This window comes from Streptopelia decaocto (assembly GCF_964273445.1).
Source record: "Streptopelia decaocto genome assembly, chromosome: 1".
Taxonomy (NCBI): Eukaryota; Metazoa; Chordata; class Aves; order Columbiformes; family Columbidae; genus Streptopelia; species Streptopelia decaocto.
The window spans coordinates 1,467,163-1,486,811 of record NC_138663.1 but is presented as its reverse complement, the minus strand read 5'-3'; the positions used below and the strand labels follow the sequence as shown (position 1 = coordinate 1,486,811).

Sequence of the window (19,649 nt, the reverse complement as noted above, 5' to 3'; positions counted from 1 at the left end):
CCTGGGGTTGGATCATCCAACCTACGATGTGACTTCTCTGTTGAGTAACAAACCCGGTTGTTGAGTTGCTTCACCCCCATTAGATCCCAAATTTGTGTGGTCACCAGAAACCACCCCAGAGCATCCTGGGATCAACCTCGTTAGGTGTAATTACTCCCCAGCACCCCAAATTGTCGCCTTTCGGCAGTGTTACAACACCCCAGGACACGAATTTCTAATCCCTGCCTGCTTTACCCATCACAGGGATTATAGTAATGTATAGTGACCTGTAGTAAAGAAAATACAGATTAATATAGTAATTAATAATAATAATTACTAATAGCAGTCTATATTATTGCTAGTAATCTGTATTATTACTCTTACTATTAATCTGTATTATTGCCACCAATGTTAATGTTAATAATTACTCATATTAATAGCATTTTATACAATTGTGATAGCAGGCAGTAATAGTCATTAATAGGAATAGTAATTTATAGGAATAGTAATTCATAAAAATAATAATTTCTACTAATTTTAATACAGAAATTAATGGAAATGAAGCCACCAAGCCCTCGCGTCTGGTGGGATCCACGACTGCGTGATATATAAAAATAGTTATGTATAGATTTTTGGATATTTATAGTTATAAATGGATATTTAGCTATCTATAGTTACCCATGAAAATTTAGATATGTATTGTTACATATGGATACATATGTATTTATAGTTACATATTGATATTTTGATATTTGTAGTTATACATTGATATTTCTATTTGGGCACAGGTAACAGTTCACACATCTACACTGATGCCACCAGCTGGAATTCAGTCATAACTTGCAATATCAATACATTTGCTTTATATATGTATATATACTATATATATATATATATATATACACTTTCCTAGTGACAGTTATTTAGTGACTTGGTAGGTAGATAGATAGAATATTATTCTATTATAATTCTATTCTAGTCTAGTCTAGTCTAGTCTAGTATATTACAATATATTACATTACAGTATATTATATTACATTCTCTATATTATATTAATCATGTAAATTTTGGACATAATAAAATATACAGACTAATTATATATTTTTACATAATATAAACCACATGTTTATTGTATCTCCTGTAAATAATATAAAATTGTACAAATATCAGCCATCCGGGGGTGGGGGGTCTCGAACCAGCAACCCACTGGGTGGCGCTGCCGCCGGCTGGGCCGGGCTGGCCCCGCCCACAGACGCGCCCCCGACACGCCCCTCCAATGGACACGCTCCTTCACTCGACGCGCCCATTTACGCACCACCCATGGCGTGGACACGCCCCCTCGTGACCACGCCCCTTTGTCACGTGTCCCGTCCGTGTTCCGCACAGCGGAGCTGCCGTGGGACGGGGGTGACGCACGTGTGTGTCCCCTCGCTGTTCCCCGTCACTACCCCGTCTTTGTCCCCACCCCGCCCCTGTCCCCACCCTGCCCCTGTCCTCGCCAGCAGCTCCCGCCCCTGTCCCCACGCGTGTCCCCGCACGGTGGTGGCACCTGGCCGGGGGCTGCCAGGGAAGGACACGTGCCTCCCACCCATAAGCGCGGTGACACCCATGTCCCCCCGCTCGTGTCCCACATCCCGTTAATTCCACTGCTGGAGGCTGCTGGTGGCACATAGGATGGGGACAGCAGAGTGACATTAGGGGTCCCCTGTCCCCAAATGCCCTATCTCCTGCCCGGCTGTGGGATTTGGGGACGTCCCTTGGCCAATGTCCCTTTCTTCGGAGGCTGCCAGGGGGGACCAGGGTTGGGGTCCCCCTGACAGGGTCACACCGTGGTCATGGGACAGGAGGGACGAGCAGGCAGGAAGGGGGTGGGACACGTAGGCAGGGGACAGCAGAGGCAGTGAGGTGTCCCCTGGGACCCCCAGCTCAGGGAGAACAGTAGCACAACCCCCAATGGAGGAAGATGTAGATGGGTGTCACCTCAACCATGGGGACATGTCCATAGGGGGACATCCATGGGGACACGTGCACGGAGACACATCATGTAGATCGATGTATAGATCTGATTGATGAACGTATAGATCCGGTGGGTGGATGGACAGATCTGATGGGTCAACGGGTAGATCCGGTGGGTGGATGGACAGATCTGATGGGTCAATGTGTAGATTCAGTGGATGGATGAACAGATCTGATGGGTCAATGCGTAGATCCGGTGAGCGGATGGACAGATCTGATGGGTCAACAGGTAGATCCAGTGGGTGGATGGATAGACCTGATAGGTCAACAGGTAGATCTGGTGGGTGGACATGCAGATCTCACACCTGGATGTATAAATCTGGTGGTTGCACACATAGATCTGATGGGTGGGCATAAAACCGATGGGTAGACATGTCGATCTGATGGGTGGACGTACAGATTTGATGGGTAGACACATGGATCTATGGGCAGACATGTAGATCTGATGGCTGGACACAGATCTCACACCTGGACGTACAGATCTGGTGGATGGACACGTAGATCTGCTGATGGTCGTGTGGATCTGATGGGCGGAGGTACAGATCTCATGGCTGGACATCTACATCTGGTGGGTGGATACGTGGATCTGATGGGTGGACATGTAGATCTGATGAGGGACATCTAGGTCTGATGGCTGGACACAGATCTGGTGGATGGACATAGAGATCTGACAGGTGGACACACAGATCTGACGGCTGGACATACAGATTTGGTGGGCGGACGTATAAATCTGGTGGGACACACACAAATCTGGCGGGTGGACATAGAGATGGGACAGACAGACACATAGATTTGAGAGGAGGACCATCCATGGACCAACACGGGCACTTTCTTCTTCATGGATGGGGCAGCAGTGCTTGTGTGGGACCAGGGAACGTCCAACCCCACCAAGACCTCGTGGGCTGCCTGAGGTGGCTTCTCTGGAGACCCAGGAACATCAACCACAGCATTTTTGGGACCACGGGACCTTCTTTCAGCAGCAGCCAAAGCAAACACCTCCCTGGGTGGTGGGACCTGCTGAGTGGTGGCACCTCGGTGTCCCCAGAAGCAAGTCGGGGATTTTTGGTTTCAGTTCTTCCTCCTGAAGTTCTCGCCTTGTTTCAGGAAGGGCTGTGTCAGCGCCAGCAGCTGCTCCCCGGGGGTTTCCAGCCTTGATGAACGTGGCACGGCAGAGAAATAATAATAAATATAATAATAAATGTATTAAATACAATAACAAGCACAGGGCGGTGGTCCCCGCAAACAACGGGGACCTGTCCCCTCGATGGGATGGCCAGGCCGCGGTGATGGGACAACTCTTGCCTCTCCCACACCAGCCACGAAAACCAAAAGAGTGACGCAAAAATTCAGAAGAAAATTAGAATTTGAGGTTTGGATCCGATTCCCCGCGTTGAGCTGGTAATTAACGCAAATGAGGCGAGCAGATGGAACATGACGGGGGGGAGCGTTGTGGTAGAGGAAGGTTCCATCCTCCTCCTCTTCGGCTTCGGGGGTCACACTGGACACCTGAAAATAAAGGGGAAAACAAAGAAATCCACCAAAGTGTCCCTTTTTTTTTTACGCAGCTTGCAGATTTTTGCAGCTGAGAGGGAAACGGCAGAGGCTTTGGGTTCTCACTTCCCTGTGTTGTGAGGCCACTGCCTGTTTTGCCTGATTTCAGCAAATTTGGTGTCATAGATGCTCGTTTTGGAGTGATTTCTGCAAATTTGGTGCCATGGCAGCGGCCTTTTGGGGAACAGCCAAATCAGTCCAGTTGAGCGTGTTTGAGGGACAATGGCTCTCCCATGTCCCTGCTGTCCCCTTGTGTCCCTCCCAAGGGCTGTCACTGAAGGCAGAAATCAATTATACATTATCATTGTAATTATAAAATGCAACTGTTCCTCCCATCATCACCCCAGGGCTGGGGGTCTCTGGGGCAGGGACAGCACGATTCGGGTAGTTTTGGGGAAAGCGGCGCTGCGGGGTCATCCGGGAGGGATTCTCCGCCCTGGCTCATCGTGTGGTTGGAAAAGTGGGTGCGCTGGCCCTTTAAGGCGGCGCGGCGCCGCGAACAGGTGCGGCGGGGACACACGACGCTCGGAGGGGAGGAGAAAGCGGTGGATGAGCGACGGGGCGCGCCACCAATGGGAAGGCAGAGTGAGACAGACGGGCCAATGAGCGAAGGAAGGGGGTTGGACCCTGCCTGGCTGAGCTGCGCTCACTGCGGGGGAGCGAAGTGGGGTCGGGTGACTCCGTGACCGGCTCGGTTGGGCTCGGCTCGGTTCGGCCAGGCTCGGCACCATTCGGCTGAGCTCGGCTCGGCTGAGCTCGGCCCGGGGCCATGGCGAGGCGGGCGGCGGGAGGCCTCGGTCCCCATGGGGACGATTTCTCCTTCGTCAGCCCGGTGGTGAAGTACGTGCTCTTCTTCTTCAACATGCTCTTCTGGGTGAGTGACAGCGGGACCCCCACCCCCGGGAAGGACACCGGCGACCCCCCCATCCCTGGGGGGACACTGGGGGCCCCCCTATGCCCGGAAACCCACCGGCAACCTGCCATCCCAGGGGCTCGCTGGGGACCCCGGGCTGGCCCCGTCCCTGACCCCACTGGGACCTCACATCCTCGGGCCACCCCACCCTCCGGGGGCTCATCGGGACCCCCCGGATGCTGGGAACCCCCCCTCCATCCCTGGAGCCCCCATCCCCGGGGGTTCCCCGGGACACCCCATCCCTGACCCCTCCCAAGACCCCCAGACAACCCCCATCATCCCCAGGACCTCACTGGGACACCCCTTTATTGCCCCCATATCTGAAGACTTTTGGGGTACCCATACTCCTCGTGTCACCCCTGAGTGTCCCCTGTCCCCCCCCCCAACCTGTTGCTTCCCATCCGCAAACTCACCCTTTGGGGTATCACAGCCCTTTGGGGTGTCCCCCTGCTGCCACCCAGGGCAGGGACACTGGGAGCCCCTGAGTATGGGGGTGACATATGTGGGGGACCCACCCACCAGGTGCCATTGTCACCCAAATGATGGCCTCTGGGCCTGATTCTGACTCTGTGCAGGTGACAACCCTGCAGAATGGGGGGGGACACACAGCCCCTCTTGTCCCCAGCCCATCCCCAGGGACACCTCCTGCACGGGAGATACAATTTCCCATGTTTTGGGGTCTTTTTGGATTTTCTTTAATGTTTTTGAGCATTTTTTAAAGTTTGGGGGTGAATTTTTTTAATGGTTGGGCGGGGTACTTTTTTTTTTAATGCTTTGGGTATTTTTTGAGGGTCAGAATTTTTTAGAGGGCTGTTTCCTATTTAAAATCACATTTTTGAGGAAGTTTCTCGTTTCCGACAATCCGCATCCCCAGGTCCAACCACCGGCAGTGGGGGAGGGCTGTTGCGGGCGGGGGTGACAGAGGTGGGGACATGCCGGTGTCACTGGCGGTGGGCTCTGTCCCACCTGTGACACTAAAGCACCATGACCTGGCTCTGTAGAAGGGTAACGAGGGGAAACTGAGGCAGTGGGTCTGTCTCTGGTGCCGGGCCCCTCAATTCAAGGACAGGGAACTGCTGGAGAGGGTCCAGCGTAGGGCAACAAAGATGGTTAAGGGAGTGGAGCATCTCCCTTATGAAGAAAGGCTGAGGGAGCTGGGGCTCTTTAGTTTGGAGAAGAGGAGACTGAGCGGGGACCTTATTAATGTTTATAAATACATAAAGGGTGAGTGTCAGGAGGATGGAGCCAGGCTCTTCTCGGTGGCAAACAATGATAGGACAAGGGGTAATGGGATCAAGCTGGAACACAAGAGGTTCCACTTAAATTTGAGAAGAAACTTCTTCTCAGTGAGGGTGACAGAGCCTGGAACAGGCTGCCCAGGGGGGTTGTGGAGTCTCCTTCTCTGGAGACATTCAAACCCGCCTGGACATGTTCCTGTGCAACCTCACCTGGGTGTTCCTGCTCCAGCAGGGGGATTGGACTGGATGAGCTTTTGAGGTCCCTTCCAATCCCAAACATACTGTGATATTGTGATACTGGGACGCCCCGAGTGGGAAGCGGGGGGTCACAGTTTCTCCCCCCATCCCGCTCTGCAGATGATCTCGATGGTGATGGTGGCGGTGGGGGTCTACGCGCGGCTGCTGAAGCACGCAGGTGAGGTTGGGGGACCTGGGCGGGGGACACAGTGAGTGTCACACCCCCCAGCCTGGCTGGGGGAGAGTGGGATCGATCCTGAGCTGGCACCACAGTGGGGGTGCCCATGAGGGGGTGATGGTGCGGGCTGCCCTGTCCCCCCGGGGATGTGGGGTGCTGGGGGGCTGCCGGTGACACTCGCTGCGGCAGAGGCGGCGATGGCCTGCCTGGCGGTGGACCCTGCCATCTTGCTGGTCGTGGTGGGCGTCCTCACCTTCCTTATCACCTTCTGCGGCTGCGTCGGCTCCTTGCGGGAGAACATCTGTCTGCTGCAGACGGTGAGTCCTCGGGGACGGCGGGTCCCTTTGGGGTGTCCCCCCAACCATGTGGGACCACGGTGTCTCTGCTGTGGCCCGCCCCGCCATCACCTTCCTCTCTCCCACAGTTCTCCATCTGCCTGACCATCATCTTCCTCCTGCAGCTGGCAGCCGGCGTGCTGGGCTTCGTTTTCTCTGATAAGGTATCGCTGTAGGGGGAGAGCAGTGGGGGGCTGGATGACCCCCAGCCTGTCCTGTTGGGTGACAACCTCGTTGATGTCCCACTCCGCAGGCTCGTGGGAAGGTCAGCGAGATCATCAACGGTGCCATCGTGCATTACCGGGATGACCTTGACCTGCAGAACCTCATCGACTTTGGGCAGAAGGAGGTGTGGGGTTGACACAGGGGGCCAGGATCTCCTCTGTTGGACAAGGACGTGTGGGTCAGGCTTGGGGAACCTTGGGTCTTGCTTTAAAGCCGTGGGGTCCCCCAGGTTGCGGACGCTGGGTGGCTCCTCCAGGATTTGACGTTTGTGGTGATGCCCTGGTTGGGGAAAGAAAAAGGGGGAGAGTGGAAATGGCTGTCGCTCGCTGGTCATGAAGTCCGCGGTCCTGTGTCCCATTGTCACACCACCCCTGTCACCCCCTTGCCGCGGGACCAGGGTCCACACTGAGCGCCCTGTCCCCTTCCCCACAGTTCAGCTGCTGCGGGGGTGTCTCCTACAAGGACTGGTCGCAGAACATGTACTTCAACTGCACTACCACCAACCCCAGCCGCGAGCGCTGCTCTGTGCCCTTCTCCTGCTGCCTGCGGGATGACGGCGAGGTGAGGACGGCGTCCTTGGGGACACCAGGTGTCCTCAGGTGACCCACACTCTGCACCCTCTTCCTCGGGGCTGGGCTGAGCCTGGAGTTCCCTCCCCAAGAGAGGGGACCCACCACTGGCAATGTATAGAACCCTACACCACCCTCTGGGTTTGAGGAACCCTAGCTGGCGGTGCTGCAGCGGGGTTGGGGTGAATTCCCTCTTCATGGGACAGTGGGGGGGGCTTTTTGCAGGCAGGCAGGGACCCTTGGCAATCCCCCACCCAGGTATTGTCCCTTTTGGGTGCTGGGGGTGTTCAGGGAGCCCAGCGCAGGATGGATGGGTCTGGGGACACCAAGCATGGGTTGGCCCAAAGGAAGGGGACACCCTGAATGGTGCCAAAGGCAGGGCTCCTGTTGCCCCACAGCTGCCCCCCAAGAGGTGGGGACCCCCTCGCCCCTCAGCCTGGTGTATTTTGTCACCAGCCTCTCTGTGTCCTGTCCCCCCCTTGTCCCAGGCTGTCATCAACACCATGTGCGGGCAGGGCATGCAGGCCATGAGCTACCTGGAGGCCAGTGCCTTCATCTACACCAACGGCTGCATCGACAAGCTGGTCAACTGGATCCACAGCAACCTCTTCCTGCTGGGGGGCATCGCTCTGGGGCTGGCTGTCCCCCAGGTAACCAGGGCTGTGTCCCCTGGGGACTGAGGGGGTTGAAGGGACCGTCCTGCAGCTCTGCTTTGCTCGCTGTGTCATCTGGGAGATGCCTTAATGATGAGTCTCATTGTAACCCCGGGGCAGTCAGGGCAGGATTTGGGGTGCGGTGTAAATATTAGGCACATTGTCGCCTGGAGATGTGTAAACCACTTGTAGGATGGTGGGGGTGATGCTGCCTGGTGTCCCTCAGCACCCTCCTTTCCTTCTCTTCCTCTTCCTTTCCTCTTCTTCCTCTTCCTCCCCTCTCTTGCAGCTGGTGGGCATCCTGCTGGCTCAGATCCTCATCAACCAGATCAGAGACCAAATCAAGCTGCAGTTCTACAACCAGCAACACCGGGCAGACCCTTGGTACTGAGCCCCGGCACATTGCGGCAGCGCCGGTGTCCATCCCTGTGGCACAGGAGGAGCTGGGACTTCAGTGATGGTTTTGCCAAACCCCGGATCTGTGGGAAGGGCTGGAGGGCCTTTGCTGGAGAAGAGGGAGGCTGGAGCGGGACTATAGCTGCCTGAATCCGTGTGTGGTGGTGGCTGCCCTCCTGTGGAGTGGGACGCACGGGGACTTTGTGGCTTTGGCAGCCGGTGCGAGAGCTGGGCTGTGCCGTGCTGCCTGGCGGACTGAGCCACCCCGGGAACTGCTGTCTGTCTGTCTGTCCTGGAGGACTGAGAGCTGGTGCGCAGGTTGTGCGCGAAGCAGGTTTGCACTTGGACACGCTTCCCATCTCTTGTGCTGTAGGTGGGTGTCCGTCCATCTGTCCGTCCTCTCCTCATCCATGCACTGAGCTGCCTTCACCCGAGGCTGGGCTGGCTCCGAATTGGGGACCTGCCCCCTGTCCATGGGCACTGCAGCCCCTGCCTGGTGGGGACAGACACTTCTGGAGCCATTGCTGGCATGTCCACCCTGGAAGAAGGAACAGGAAGGTGAGGACCCCACATTATCTGAGGGTGGGGGTCCCATCTCTGCCTTGGGGGGCTCGAACCCCTCCACAGGGTGCTGAGCTCCGTGTGGAGGGAGGGACAGATGCTGTCCCCTCTCATGTGGGGACAGTGTCATGAGATTTCCCTTTGCTTTCATGGAGAATAAAGAGAGATAAGGCTGGACCCTGTGGTCCCTGCTGCATAGTGAGGGGGCTGCTTAATCAGCGGGGGGGGGCCAACATCATGGGGGGCAATGCCATGGCTCGGTGGGGACAGCGTCAAATCCAGCCCCTTCTCGTGCAGTGCCCCCCCCATCTCAACAGCACAGTGCTGGGGGGCCTCCAAAAAAATGGGGGAAAGGGGCAGCACAACCAGCTGGTAGACAGAGAACCCCCCAGCAAGGAAAATTTGGAGGGGTGTTCTCTGCCCTGCTCTGGGGTGACTTTGGGCAAGGCGGGGGACCTGAATTCCACCCCAGGAAAGAGTCTACAAGATTTTGGGGTGCCCTGAGCTGGGGGGGGGGGGAGCACCGCTGCCCCCCAGCATTGCAGGTCCCGGGCTCGCTGCCGCTTTTCGGAGCTGTCGCAAATTGTGGGTGGAGGATTTTTTTCCTCCTCGGGCTGGGTGGTCCCCCCGCCGCGGAGGGAGTCGGGACGTGGCCCAGCGCCGGCTCTTTGTGTGCGGCCGGGAGGCACCGGGGAAACCTCCTTCTGCTGATTTTGGTCCCCCCCATCCAGCTTTTGGCCAGAGGGGGAAAGGGTTGTTGGGGACCAAGGTGACCCTGGCTGTCCCCGGTCCCCTCCAGCATCCCCGGGCTGGGTACTCTGGGAAAACTACCCCAAACTGTCCCCTCTGTGCCCCAAAAAGTGACTTTTTCCCCTCCCTCCCCAAATATTTCTTCCCCTAAAATACAACTTCAGAAAAGTCCCACCCCAAAAAACAACAGCTCTCCCCCCCAAAATGTTTCTTTTTCCCCAAAAAGCAACTTCACCTCCCCAAATGTGACTCCTCACCCCAAAGAGGAATTTCTCACCCCAAAAGCACTCACTCCGCTAAATAAATCTCCCCCTAGTAAGTTATTTTTCCTCCTCCCAAATTACTTTTCTCCCCAAAACTTCTCCTCCAAACGTCTACTTCTCCCCCAAAAAGAAAGTTCTCTCCCAAGAGCAGCTTCTCCCCCCAAAAGTGACTGAAAAGCAACTTTTCTCCCTTCAGAAGTAACTTTCGTCACCCCACAGTAAACTCCCCTCCTCCAAAAGTAACTCCCCCTCAAAACAAGTAACTTTTCTCCTTAAAGAAATAACTCTTCTTTGCAAAAAAGCAACTTTTCTCCCCCTAGAAGTGACTATGGTGCCCAAGAAACAACTTCTCCCCGCCCTAAAAGTTTTGTCCCCCCAAAAGTTACCCCTCAAAAAAGTGACTTTTACCCCCCAAAAAGCAACTTTCCCCCCAAAAGTGACTTCTCTTCCCCTAAAAATAACTTCCCAAATAAGTGACTTTTATTGCCAAATATAAATTTTCTCTCCCAATAAAGTACTTTTTGTCCCCCCAAAATGACTTTTTCCTCCCAAAAGTGGCTTCTCTTCCCCAAATGCAACTTTTCTCCTCCAAAAATCAACTTTTCCTCCTCCAAAAGAAACTTCTCTCTCCTAAAAAACACACTTCTCTCTCCCAATAAAGTGCCTTTTGTTCCCAAAAAGCAACTTTGGTTCCCATAAATTCACTTCTCTTCCCCAAAAGCCACTTTTCTCACCCGAAAAGCGACTCTTCCTTCCCAAAAAGTAACTTTCCTCCTGCAAAAAAGTGACTTGCCCCCATCCAACTTTCCCTAAAAGTGATTTATCTCCCTACATCCCAACCTTTTTCCTCCAAGAAAAGGAACTTCTCTGCTCAAAAAGCAATTTTCCCCCCGAAAAGTAATTTTTTGCTCCCCACAAGAACTTTTATTCTCCCCAAATCCGACTCCTCTCCCCCAAAAAGCCACTTTCCCCCCGCAAATCTCTCCAATCTCCCCCCTCAAATCCAACTTCTGTCTGAAAAAAACAACCTTTCTCCTCCAAAAACGCGGCTCCTCCCCTTTCCAAAGCATCATTTCCCCTCCCAAAAGCCACTTCTCCCTCCCCAAAACCAACTTTCCCTTCACAAACCCAACATTTTCCCCCCCAAAAACAACTTTTCCCCTCCTCCAGCAGCCCCCCCCTTCGGGATAACACTCCTCAATCCCCCCCCTTTCCTCCCCAAACCCCAACTTTTCTCCTCAAAACCCCGACTTTCTCCTCAAAAACTCAACCCCTTCCTGCCCGCTCGAAAAAAAGTAACTTTTTCCTCACAAAAAGCTACTTTTCTCCTCAGGAGCGAGCTATCCCCTTTCCTTGTTACCTCCCCTTTTCCTCCTCAAAACCCCCACTTTTCTGCTCAAAACCCCCACTTTCTCCTCAAAACCCCCCACTTCCCTCCTCAAAAACTCATCCCCTCCCTGCCCGCTCGAAAAAAAGTAACTTTTTCGTCACAAAAAGCTACTTTTCTCCTCAGGAGCGTGTGAGCCCCCTTTCCTCCTCAAAATCCCCACTTTTCTGCTTAAAACCGCGACTTTTCTCCTCAAAACCCCAACTTTTCTCCGCAAACCCCCCACTTCCCTTCTCTAAAACTCATCCCCTCCCTGCCCGCTCGAAAAAAAGGAACTTTTTCCTCACAAAAAGCTACTTTTCTCCTCAGGAGCGAGCTATCCCCTTTTCCTTCTCAACTCCCCCTTTTACACCCCGACTTTTCTCCTCAAAACCTCCACTTTTCTCCTCAAAACCCCCACTTTCCTCCTCAAGAACTCGTCCCCTCCCTGCCCGCTCGAAAAAAAGGAACTTTTTCCTCACAAAAAGCTACTTTTCTCCTCAGGAGCGAGCTATCCCCTTTTCCTTCTCAACTCCCCCTTTACACCCCGACTTTTCTCCTCAAAACCTCCACTTTTCTCCTCAAAACCCTCACTTTCCTCCTCAAGAACTCGTCCCCTCCCTGCCCGCTCGAAAAAAAGTAACTTTTTCGTCACAAAAAGCTACTTTTCTCCTCAGGAGCGAGCCATCCCCTTTTCCTTCTCAACTCCCCCTTTTACACCCCGACTTTTCTCCTCAAAACCTCCACTTTTCTCCTCAAAACCCCCACTTTCCTCCTCAAGAACTCGTCCCCTCCCTGCCCACTCGAAAAAAAAGTAACTTTTTCCTCACAAAAAGCTACTTTTCTCCTCAGGAGCGTGTGATCCCCTTTTCCTTCTCAACTCCCCGACTTTTCTCCTCAAAACCTCCACTTTTCTCCTCAAAACCCCCACTTTCCTCCTCAAGAACTCGTCCCCTCCCTGCCCGCTCGAAAAAAAGTAACTTTTTCCTCACAAAAAGCTACTTTTCTCCTCAGCGAAGGGCTGCCCCCCCCTCTCCCCGCGCCGCGTCTCCTCAGCCCGCCCCGGCGGGGGGCGCGGGGCCGGGCCGCGCTGAGGGAGGAGGAGGAGGGGGGGGGAGAAGAAGAAGAAGGAGAAGAGGAGGAGGAGAAGGCGGGGAAGCGGCCCCGCTCCGCTCCTCGGCGAGCTCAACAAAGGGCCGTCGGGGCATGGCCGGGGCCGGGGCCGGGCCGCCCGCCTAGCGCCGGGAGCGGGATGGCGCTGCAGGGCGGCGGGTGGCGGTGGGCGCTGGCGCTGGGGATGGCGCTGGCCCTGGGCGGCCGCCGCTGCCCCGCCGCCCCGCTCCTCAACGCCTCGGCCGTTCCCGAGCGCTGCCGCCGCCCCGCGTCCTGCGAGCGGCTCCGCTACGGCGCCTGCCTGGGCTCCGCGCTGCCTTACGCCGCCACCTCCACGTTGCTGGCGACCGATTCGGCTTCGCAGGAGGAGGCGCACGGAAAACTGCTGCTCTGGTCCGGTACGGCCCGGGGGGGAGCGGGGAGGGGGCACAGGAGTTCGGGAAAGGCCCGGGACGGGGGGGCTGGGGCATTATAGAGGGGGACGGGGTGGGTACGGCATGCAAAACTGTATAGTAAGGGCCTGGGGGTGGGGACAGTATAGAAAACTGTATAGTAATGAACTGGGGATCGATACAGTAGAGGAAACTGTGTAGTAAGGGATTAGGGATGGGTACAGTATAGAAAACTATCTAGTAAGGGCCTGGGGGTGGGTACACTATAGGAAACTCTATGGTAAGGGACTGGGGCTCAGTACAGTACAGAAAACTGTATAGTGAGGAACTGGGGATCGATACAGTAGAGAAAACTGTATAGTAAAGGATTACGGATGGGTGCAGTATAGAAAACTGTATAGTAAGGGCCTGAGGGTGGGTACAGTAGAGAAAACTGTATAGTAAGGAACTGGGGGTCAGTACAGTACAGAAAACTATGTAGTAAGGAACTGGGGATCAATACAGTATAGAAAACTGTATAGTAAGGCACTGGGGGAGGGTACAGTATAGAAAACAGTATAGTAAGGGATTTGGAATGGGTACAGTATAGAAAACTGTATAGTAAGTGACTGGCGGAAGGTACAGCATAGAAAACTGTATAGTAAGGGAACAGGGATGGATACAGTATAGAAAACTATAGTAAGGGACTGGAGATGAATACAGTATAGAAAACTGGACAGCAGGGGCCTGGGGATCGATACAGTATAGAAAGCTGTAGTAATGGGCTGGGGATGGGTACAGTATAGAGGGGGACAGGGTACAGTATAGAGGGGGAGCAGTATAGCCGGGCCCTGGGGGTGGACATCACACCCCAGAGGTGCTATAGGGGGGTCTGGGTGCCACATGTGCCCAGTTGCAGGGGCAGACGGTGCCGGTGCTGCCCACAGCGGGGTCTGCCCTGTGTCCCCACGCAGCCGGGGGGTGACACCGCTGTCCCCGCAGGCCTGCGCAACGCCCCGCGCTGCTGGGACGTCATCCAGCCGCTGCTCTGCGCCGTCTACATGCCCAAGTGTGAGGACGGGCAGGTGGAGCTGCCCAGCCAGACCCTGTGCCAGGCCACCCGTGCGCCCTGCACCATCGTGGAGCGCGAGCGCGGCTGGCCCGACTTCCTCAAGTGCACCACCGACCGCTTCCCCGAGGGATGCCCGGTACGGGGGGACACTGGGGGGGACACGGAATCGCAGGATGGTTGGGGTTGAAGGGATCTCTGGAGATCATCCAGTCCAACCCACCTGCTCACGCAGGGTCACAGAGCAGATCACACCGGTCGGTCCAGGGGGTCTGAATGTCTCAGAGGAGGAGACTCCACACCTGCTCTGGGCAGCCTGGGCCAGGTTCTGGCACCTCCCAGCAAAGAAGTTTCTCCTCGTGTTCCAATGGACCCTCCTGTGTTTCAGTCTGTGCCCGTTGCCCCTCACCCTGGCCTTGGGCACCACTGAACAGAGTCTGGTCCATCCTCTGACACCCACCCTGAGATATTGATCCCATTGATCACATCCCTCTCAGCTTCTCTTCTCCAGCTCAGCAGCCCCAGCTCTCTCAGTCTCTCCTCATCACAAAGATGCTCCAGACCCCTCAGCATCTTTGTGTCCCACTGCTGGACTCCCTCCAGTAATTCTTTGTCCTTCTTAAACTGGGGAGCCCAGAGCTGGACACCAAACTCCAGATGTGGCCTCCCCAGGGCAGAGCAGAGGGGGAGGAACAACCTCGCTGACCTGCTGGTCACACTTTTCCTAACACACCCCAGGGACTGTTGGCCTCTTGGCCACAAGGGCACAGTGGTGTCTCACGGTCAACCTGTCGCTGACCAGAACTCCCAAGTCCTTCTCTGCAGAGCTGCTTTCCAGCAGGTCCCAGGAGCTCCAAATCCCCACGGGGCAGCAGGAGCGGGGACACACTGGCTGTCCCCAGCCTGCCGTGGGGGACCAATGTCAACCTTTGGCTATGGGGGTGTCTCCTCCTCCTCCTCCTCACAACTTCTCTTCTCCTCCGGCAGAACGAGGTGCAGAACATCAAGTTCAACAGCTCGGGGCAGTGCGAGGCGCCGCTGGTGCGGACAGACAACCCCAAGAGCTGGTACGAGGACGTGGAGGGTTGTGGCATCCAGTGCCAGAACCCGCTCTTCACTGAGAAGGAGCACCGCGAGATGCACGTCTACATCGCCGCCTTCAGCTCCGTCACCATCTTCTGCACCTTCTTCACCTTGGTGAGACACGAGAGGGACATGGGGAGGTGTCCCCAAAAGAGGACTGGGCACCAAGGTGTCCCTTTCTCCCGCACCAGGCCACATTTGTCGCTGACTGGAGGAACTCCAACCGCTACCCCGCTGTCATCCTCTTCTACATCAACGCCTGCTTCTTCGTGGGCAGCATCGGCTGGTTGGCGCAGTTCATGGACGGTGCCCGCGATGAGATCGTGTGCCGGGCCGATGGCACCATGCGGCTGGGGGAACCCACGTACGTGTCACCTTTGTCCCCATCCCACCACGGCCTCATGCCAAGAGGTGTCCCCAGTATCATGGAGGGCTCTTGGGAGCGTGGAGGATGCTCTACTCTTGTGGTAGGAGAGATCTTCTTCCTCCTGGTGTCCTCTCATGGAGGTTGGTGACACTCCTGTCTGGTGTCCTCCCGTAGCTCCAACGAGACGCTCTCCTGCGTCATCATCTTTGTCATCGTGTACTACTCGCTGATGTCGGGTGTCATCTGGTTCGTCATGCTGACCTACGCCTGGCACACGTCCTTCAAGGCGCTGGGCACCACCTACCAGCCGCTGCTGGGCAAGACCTCCTACTTCCACCTCATCACCTGGTCCATCCCCTTCGTCCTCACCGTGGCCATCCTGGCCGTGGCACAGGTAACGGGGTCACCGGCCCATGTCCTGGTGGTTCCCTGCCAGGGTGACGTGTGTGGGGAGGGGTGGCTGCAGCCAGCTGACCCCTCTGTCCCCAACTCTGCCAGGTGGATGGTGACTCCGTCAGCGGCATCTGCTTTGTGGGGTACAAGAACTACCGCTACCGGGCCGGCTTTGTGCTGGCGCCCATAGGGCTCGTCCTCATCGTGGGCGGCTATTTCCTCATCCAGGGTAGGTGTGGGCTCTCCCTGGCCTGGGGACACAGGTACCGTGGTGTCCCCAACCCACCCTGACCACCCCATCCCTCCACCACAGGGGTCATGACGCTCTTCTCCATCAAAAGCAACCACCCTGGGCTGCTGAGCGAGAAGGCGGCCAGCAAGATCAACGAGACCATGCTGCGGCTGGGTGAGCGGGCTCGATCGGCACCGCTCCCTTTGGAATTGGGGTGGGATTGGGGATATTTTGTCCCCTGAACCCAGAAAGTCCCATCTCACCTTCTCAGGGGTGGCTGCAGTGGGGGACAAAGTATAGTGACAGTGGCACAGCCCCAGTGCAGTATCTTTGTCCTGGTGTCACTGGGGTCTGGCTAAACCAGGGATGTCCCACTTTTCTTCCAGGCATCTTCGGCTTCTTGGCCTTTGGCTTCGTCTTCATCACCTTTGGCTGCCACTTCTACGACTTCTTCAACCAGGCAGAGTGGGAGCGCAGCTTCCGGGAATACGTCCTGTGAGTGGGACAGGGTGGGGACAGGAGGGCGGGGGGCACGCTGGTGACATCCCAGCATCTCACGTTCAGCAGGGGTTGTTGCAGAGCGGAGAGCCCCATGTCCCCCACCAGCGTTGCCACCACATGTCAGCCCCATCACGGGGTGTTGTGTGTCCCCCTGCTCAGGGGCACCATCCTGCCTCTGTCCCGACAGGTGTGAGGCCAATGTGACCATTGCCACGCAGACCAACAAGCCCATCCCGGACTGTGAGATCAAGAACCGTCCGAGTCTGCTTGTGGAGAAGATCAACCTCTTCGCCATGTTCGGCACCGGCATCTCCATGAGCACCTGGGTCTGGACCAAGGCCACCCTCCTCATCTGGAAACGCACCTGGTGCAGGTGAGACCCCAGGGATGTCACTCCAGTTCTGTGTCACCCTTCCTGCCGCGTCCAACATCCCGAGATGTTGGAGGTTGTCCCCAGGTTCTTGCCCATCAGCTCAATGAGTTACGGGCTTGCAGTAGATCGGTTTTGGAAAGGGATTGTGTGTCCCGGGTGTCCCCTGTGCCACGCTGTGCCCCTGCTCTGACCTGCCATGTCCCCAGGCTGACGGGGCAGAGTGATGACCAGCCCAAGAGGATCAAGAAGAGCAAGATGATCGCAAAAGCCTTCTCCAAGCGCAAGGAGCTGCTGCGCGACCCGGGCCAGGAGTTGTCCTTCAGCATGCGCACCGTGTCACACGACGGCCCCGTGGGTACGTGCCTGCGGGACAGGGGTCACCTCTGCAGCACCCTGATGTCCCCACGTCCCCCCTTTGACCAGGCTCCATCGTTGTTGTTGCAGCCGGGTTAGCGTTTGACATCAACGAGCCGTCGGCTGATGTGTCCTCGGCCTGGGCCCAGCATGTCACCAAGATGGTGGCCAGGAGAGGAGCCATCCTGCCCCAGGACATCTCCGTGACACCTGTGGCGACACCTGGCAAGTCTTTGGGGACCATGTGGGCACCTCGGGGGGGACGAGCCAGGCTGAGGGGTATTGGGGATGTGTGGGGAGGCACAGCCAGGGGGCTGGCGCTGGCGGGGGTGCAGGGCAGGATGCGGCCCCCCTCACCCGCCCTGTCCCGTGTCCCTCAGTGCCACCGGAGGAGCGGGCCAACCTCTGGGTGGTGGAGGCCGACGTCTCCCCCGAGCTGCAGAAGCGCAGTGGCCGCAAGAAGAAACGGAGGAAGAAGAAGAAAGAGGTGTGCCCGAGCCCCGAGCGCTGCCTTGGGGACCCCGCAGCCCCCCTGGCCCCCAGCACCATCCCTCGGCTGCCCCGCCTGCCCCCCCAGCCCTGCCTGGTGGCCTTTGTCCCCGATGTCCCTCCGGGGCCCTGCCAGCCTGAAGCCACCTTCGCCAGGGAACCGTGGGACGGCCGCCGCAGAGCCAACGTCTTCCACCTCATCAGCAACCCCTTCTGCCCCGAGAGCGGGTCCCCGGAGGAGGAGCACCCCGGCCCCAGCAGCGGGCACCGGCAGCACAATGGGGGTCCCCGCTGGCCCCCTGACCCAGCGCCCCTGCCCCACGGCCGAGGGGGTGTGCGGACTCCAGGCCGACGGGCTGGCTTGGCCCCCATCCACTCGCGGACCAACCTGGTGGATGCCGAGCTGCTGGACGCCGACTCGGACTTTTAAGCTCGCCAGGACGTTACGAGGGGACGGGGACACCTGGGGTGAGACCCGAAGCCTCGTCCCACACAAGGGGACACCGAACGCCACCCTGTCCCGCTGGGACCAGTCCCCAGTGTCTCTCCGGCCCAGCCACGGCTGATTTCTCCCCTCAGAGGACAGCGTTTCTCCCCACATCACCCGGACAGACTCGATGCACGTTCCAGACTGTTGGTAGAAAGGTTTTGGGGTCCCCCCTGGCATCACTGGGAGAAGAGAAACAGGGTGTTGGTGGAACAAACCCCACCCAGGTCCTGCAGGGAGTTAAGGACAAGGGGGCCGCTGCTTTTGCCACCGACAGGAGCGGGTGGCTCCCCCGGGACAGCGGGCGAGCGCAGCTCAGGGTAGATTTTGAGCTTTGTCCCACGTTTTGGGGTGCTGGGACCTGCTGGCACCCCTCACTCACCCCCTCCCCCCCCCACACGGCTAGACGGTACGTAGAGCTTCCAAACACTTGTGCCAATAGGGGTTTTTTATTTTTAAGTTTTAAATCTTTGTGTGATACGCCGAGACGTGCCGGCCGGGCACGGCCTCCGCGCGGGGGCTGCGGCCGAGAGCGGGATGAGCCGACCCCCCCGGCACAGGGGTGGCACCGGCATTCCCGGGGTGCACCCGTTTTTCTGGGTACACCCGTATTTTTTCAGGGCTCCCAAAGTGCCTCCCAGCTCCCCAGAGAGCTGAACCAGACCCAAAAAGGCGGGTTGGTGGGATGACGGTCAGAAAGACATGTGCTCCCTGAGCCACGATGCAAAACAATAATCAAACTTTAAAAACTTGGGGTGCACAAGGCGAACCAGGGTCACCTTTGCTGTCTGGGTGCAACAACCCTTGGAGTAAAGCTTTTTATAATTTTTATTAAGAAAAAATAACCCCGAATTACAGTGAATCCAGCTGAACCCTGAGGCAGGAGTTACTCCAGTCCCTGCTGGGTTTTATCTGCCCGTTATCCCTCTATACGTGTCTATTAAATCCCGGTAGGCTTCTGGCTCTCCTGCTATCCCGGTGACAACCACGGGTTAATTTTTGCTGTATAAAGGAAAATTGTCCTGCATCAGTATTAAATTTGCTAAGTTTCCGTTGCCAGCGGCTGCCCCGGGCTTTTTGGGGAGGTATCAAGCGTGGGGAAACATCGGGAGGTATTGTCCTTTCTCGTAAAAGGGCTCCAACTGCTTTAAAACCGCTTTAAACTGCTTTAAAAAACTGCCTTAAAACCTCATCCCGGCCGTTTGACCTGCAGAGCGCAGGTGTGAGGGGACAGAAATGTCTGGGGGTGCTATGGGAACTGTTTGGGGGACATTTAATGGGTTTTGGCAGCAAAGTGGGGGTGTCTGGGGGGGCCCATTGCCAGCAGATGGCACTACGGGGCTAAATATCCCCAAACCCGCTGTGGGGTGGCCCCCTATTTTGGGGACGATGCGCTGTGCGGATGACGATTTGGAAAGCGTTCTGTTTTATTTCGCTGGGGAGCGAGGCGCACGGGCGCTTGGTTACGTATCCTCTGAAATTTGGGTGGAATTGGCTGGTGAAAATCGCATTTTCCTGCTGGTTTTTGGTGAGTAGGATGCACCCACCTCCCTCCGCTGCAGGTGGAGTAAAGGCTGGTTCGTCTGG

At 56.4% G+C, this 19,649-nt stretch overlaps 2 protein-coding genes across 2 annotated transcripts; both read left to right on the top strand.

Annotated features, from left to right (window-relative positions):
- Positions 1-4,208: 4,208 nt before the first annotated feature.
- Positions 4,209-8,321, top strand: TSPAN33 (tetraspanin 33). Its single transcript, XM_082043343.1, has 8 exons — positions 4,209-4,420; positions 6,055-6,112; positions 6,302-6,429; positions 6,537-6,611; positions 6,701-6,796; positions 7,105-7,233; positions 7,730-7,891; positions 8,184-8,321. Exons 1-8 carry the CDS (start codon positions 4,316-4,318, stop codon positions 8,283-8,285), a joined length of 855 nt encoding a protein of 284 aa, XP_081899469.1. The 5' UTR covers positions 4,209-4,315; the 3' UTR covers positions 8,286-8,321.
- A 4,161-nt stretch (positions 8,322-12,482) lies between these two features.
- SMO (smoothened, frizzled class receptor) lies at positions 12,483-19,118 on the top strand (the record flags this gene model as incomplete). Its single annotated transcript, XM_082043344.1, has 12 exons — positions 12,483-12,741; positions 13,717-13,922; positions 14,771-14,980; positions 15,058-15,230; positions 15,408-15,627; positions 15,732-15,855; positions 15,940-16,032; positions 16,245-16,353; positions 16,547-16,732; positions 16,939-17,087; positions 17,177-17,311; positions 17,467-19,118. 12 exons carry the CDS (start codon positions 12,483-12,485, stop codon positions 18,003-18,005), a joined length of 2,403 nt encoding a protein of 800 aa, XP_081899470.1. The 3' UTR covers positions 18,006-19,118.
- Between the last annotated feature and the right edge of the window lie 531 nt (positions 19,119-19,649).

Coding starts and splice junctions, on each gene's coding strand:
- TSPAN33 (XM_082043343.1), top strand. CDS start 4,316: ATGGCGAGGCGGGCGGCGGGAGGCCTCGGTCCCCATGGGGACGATTTC. Junction 6,113..6,301: donor GCGGCTGCTGAAGCACGCAG/GTGAGGTTGGGG, acceptor TCGCTGCGGCAG/AGGCGGCGATGGCCTGCCTG. Junction 6,612..6,700: donor GCTTCGTTTTCTCTGATAAG/GTATCGCTGTAG, acceptor CCCACTCCGCAG/GCTCGTGGGAAGGTCAGCGA.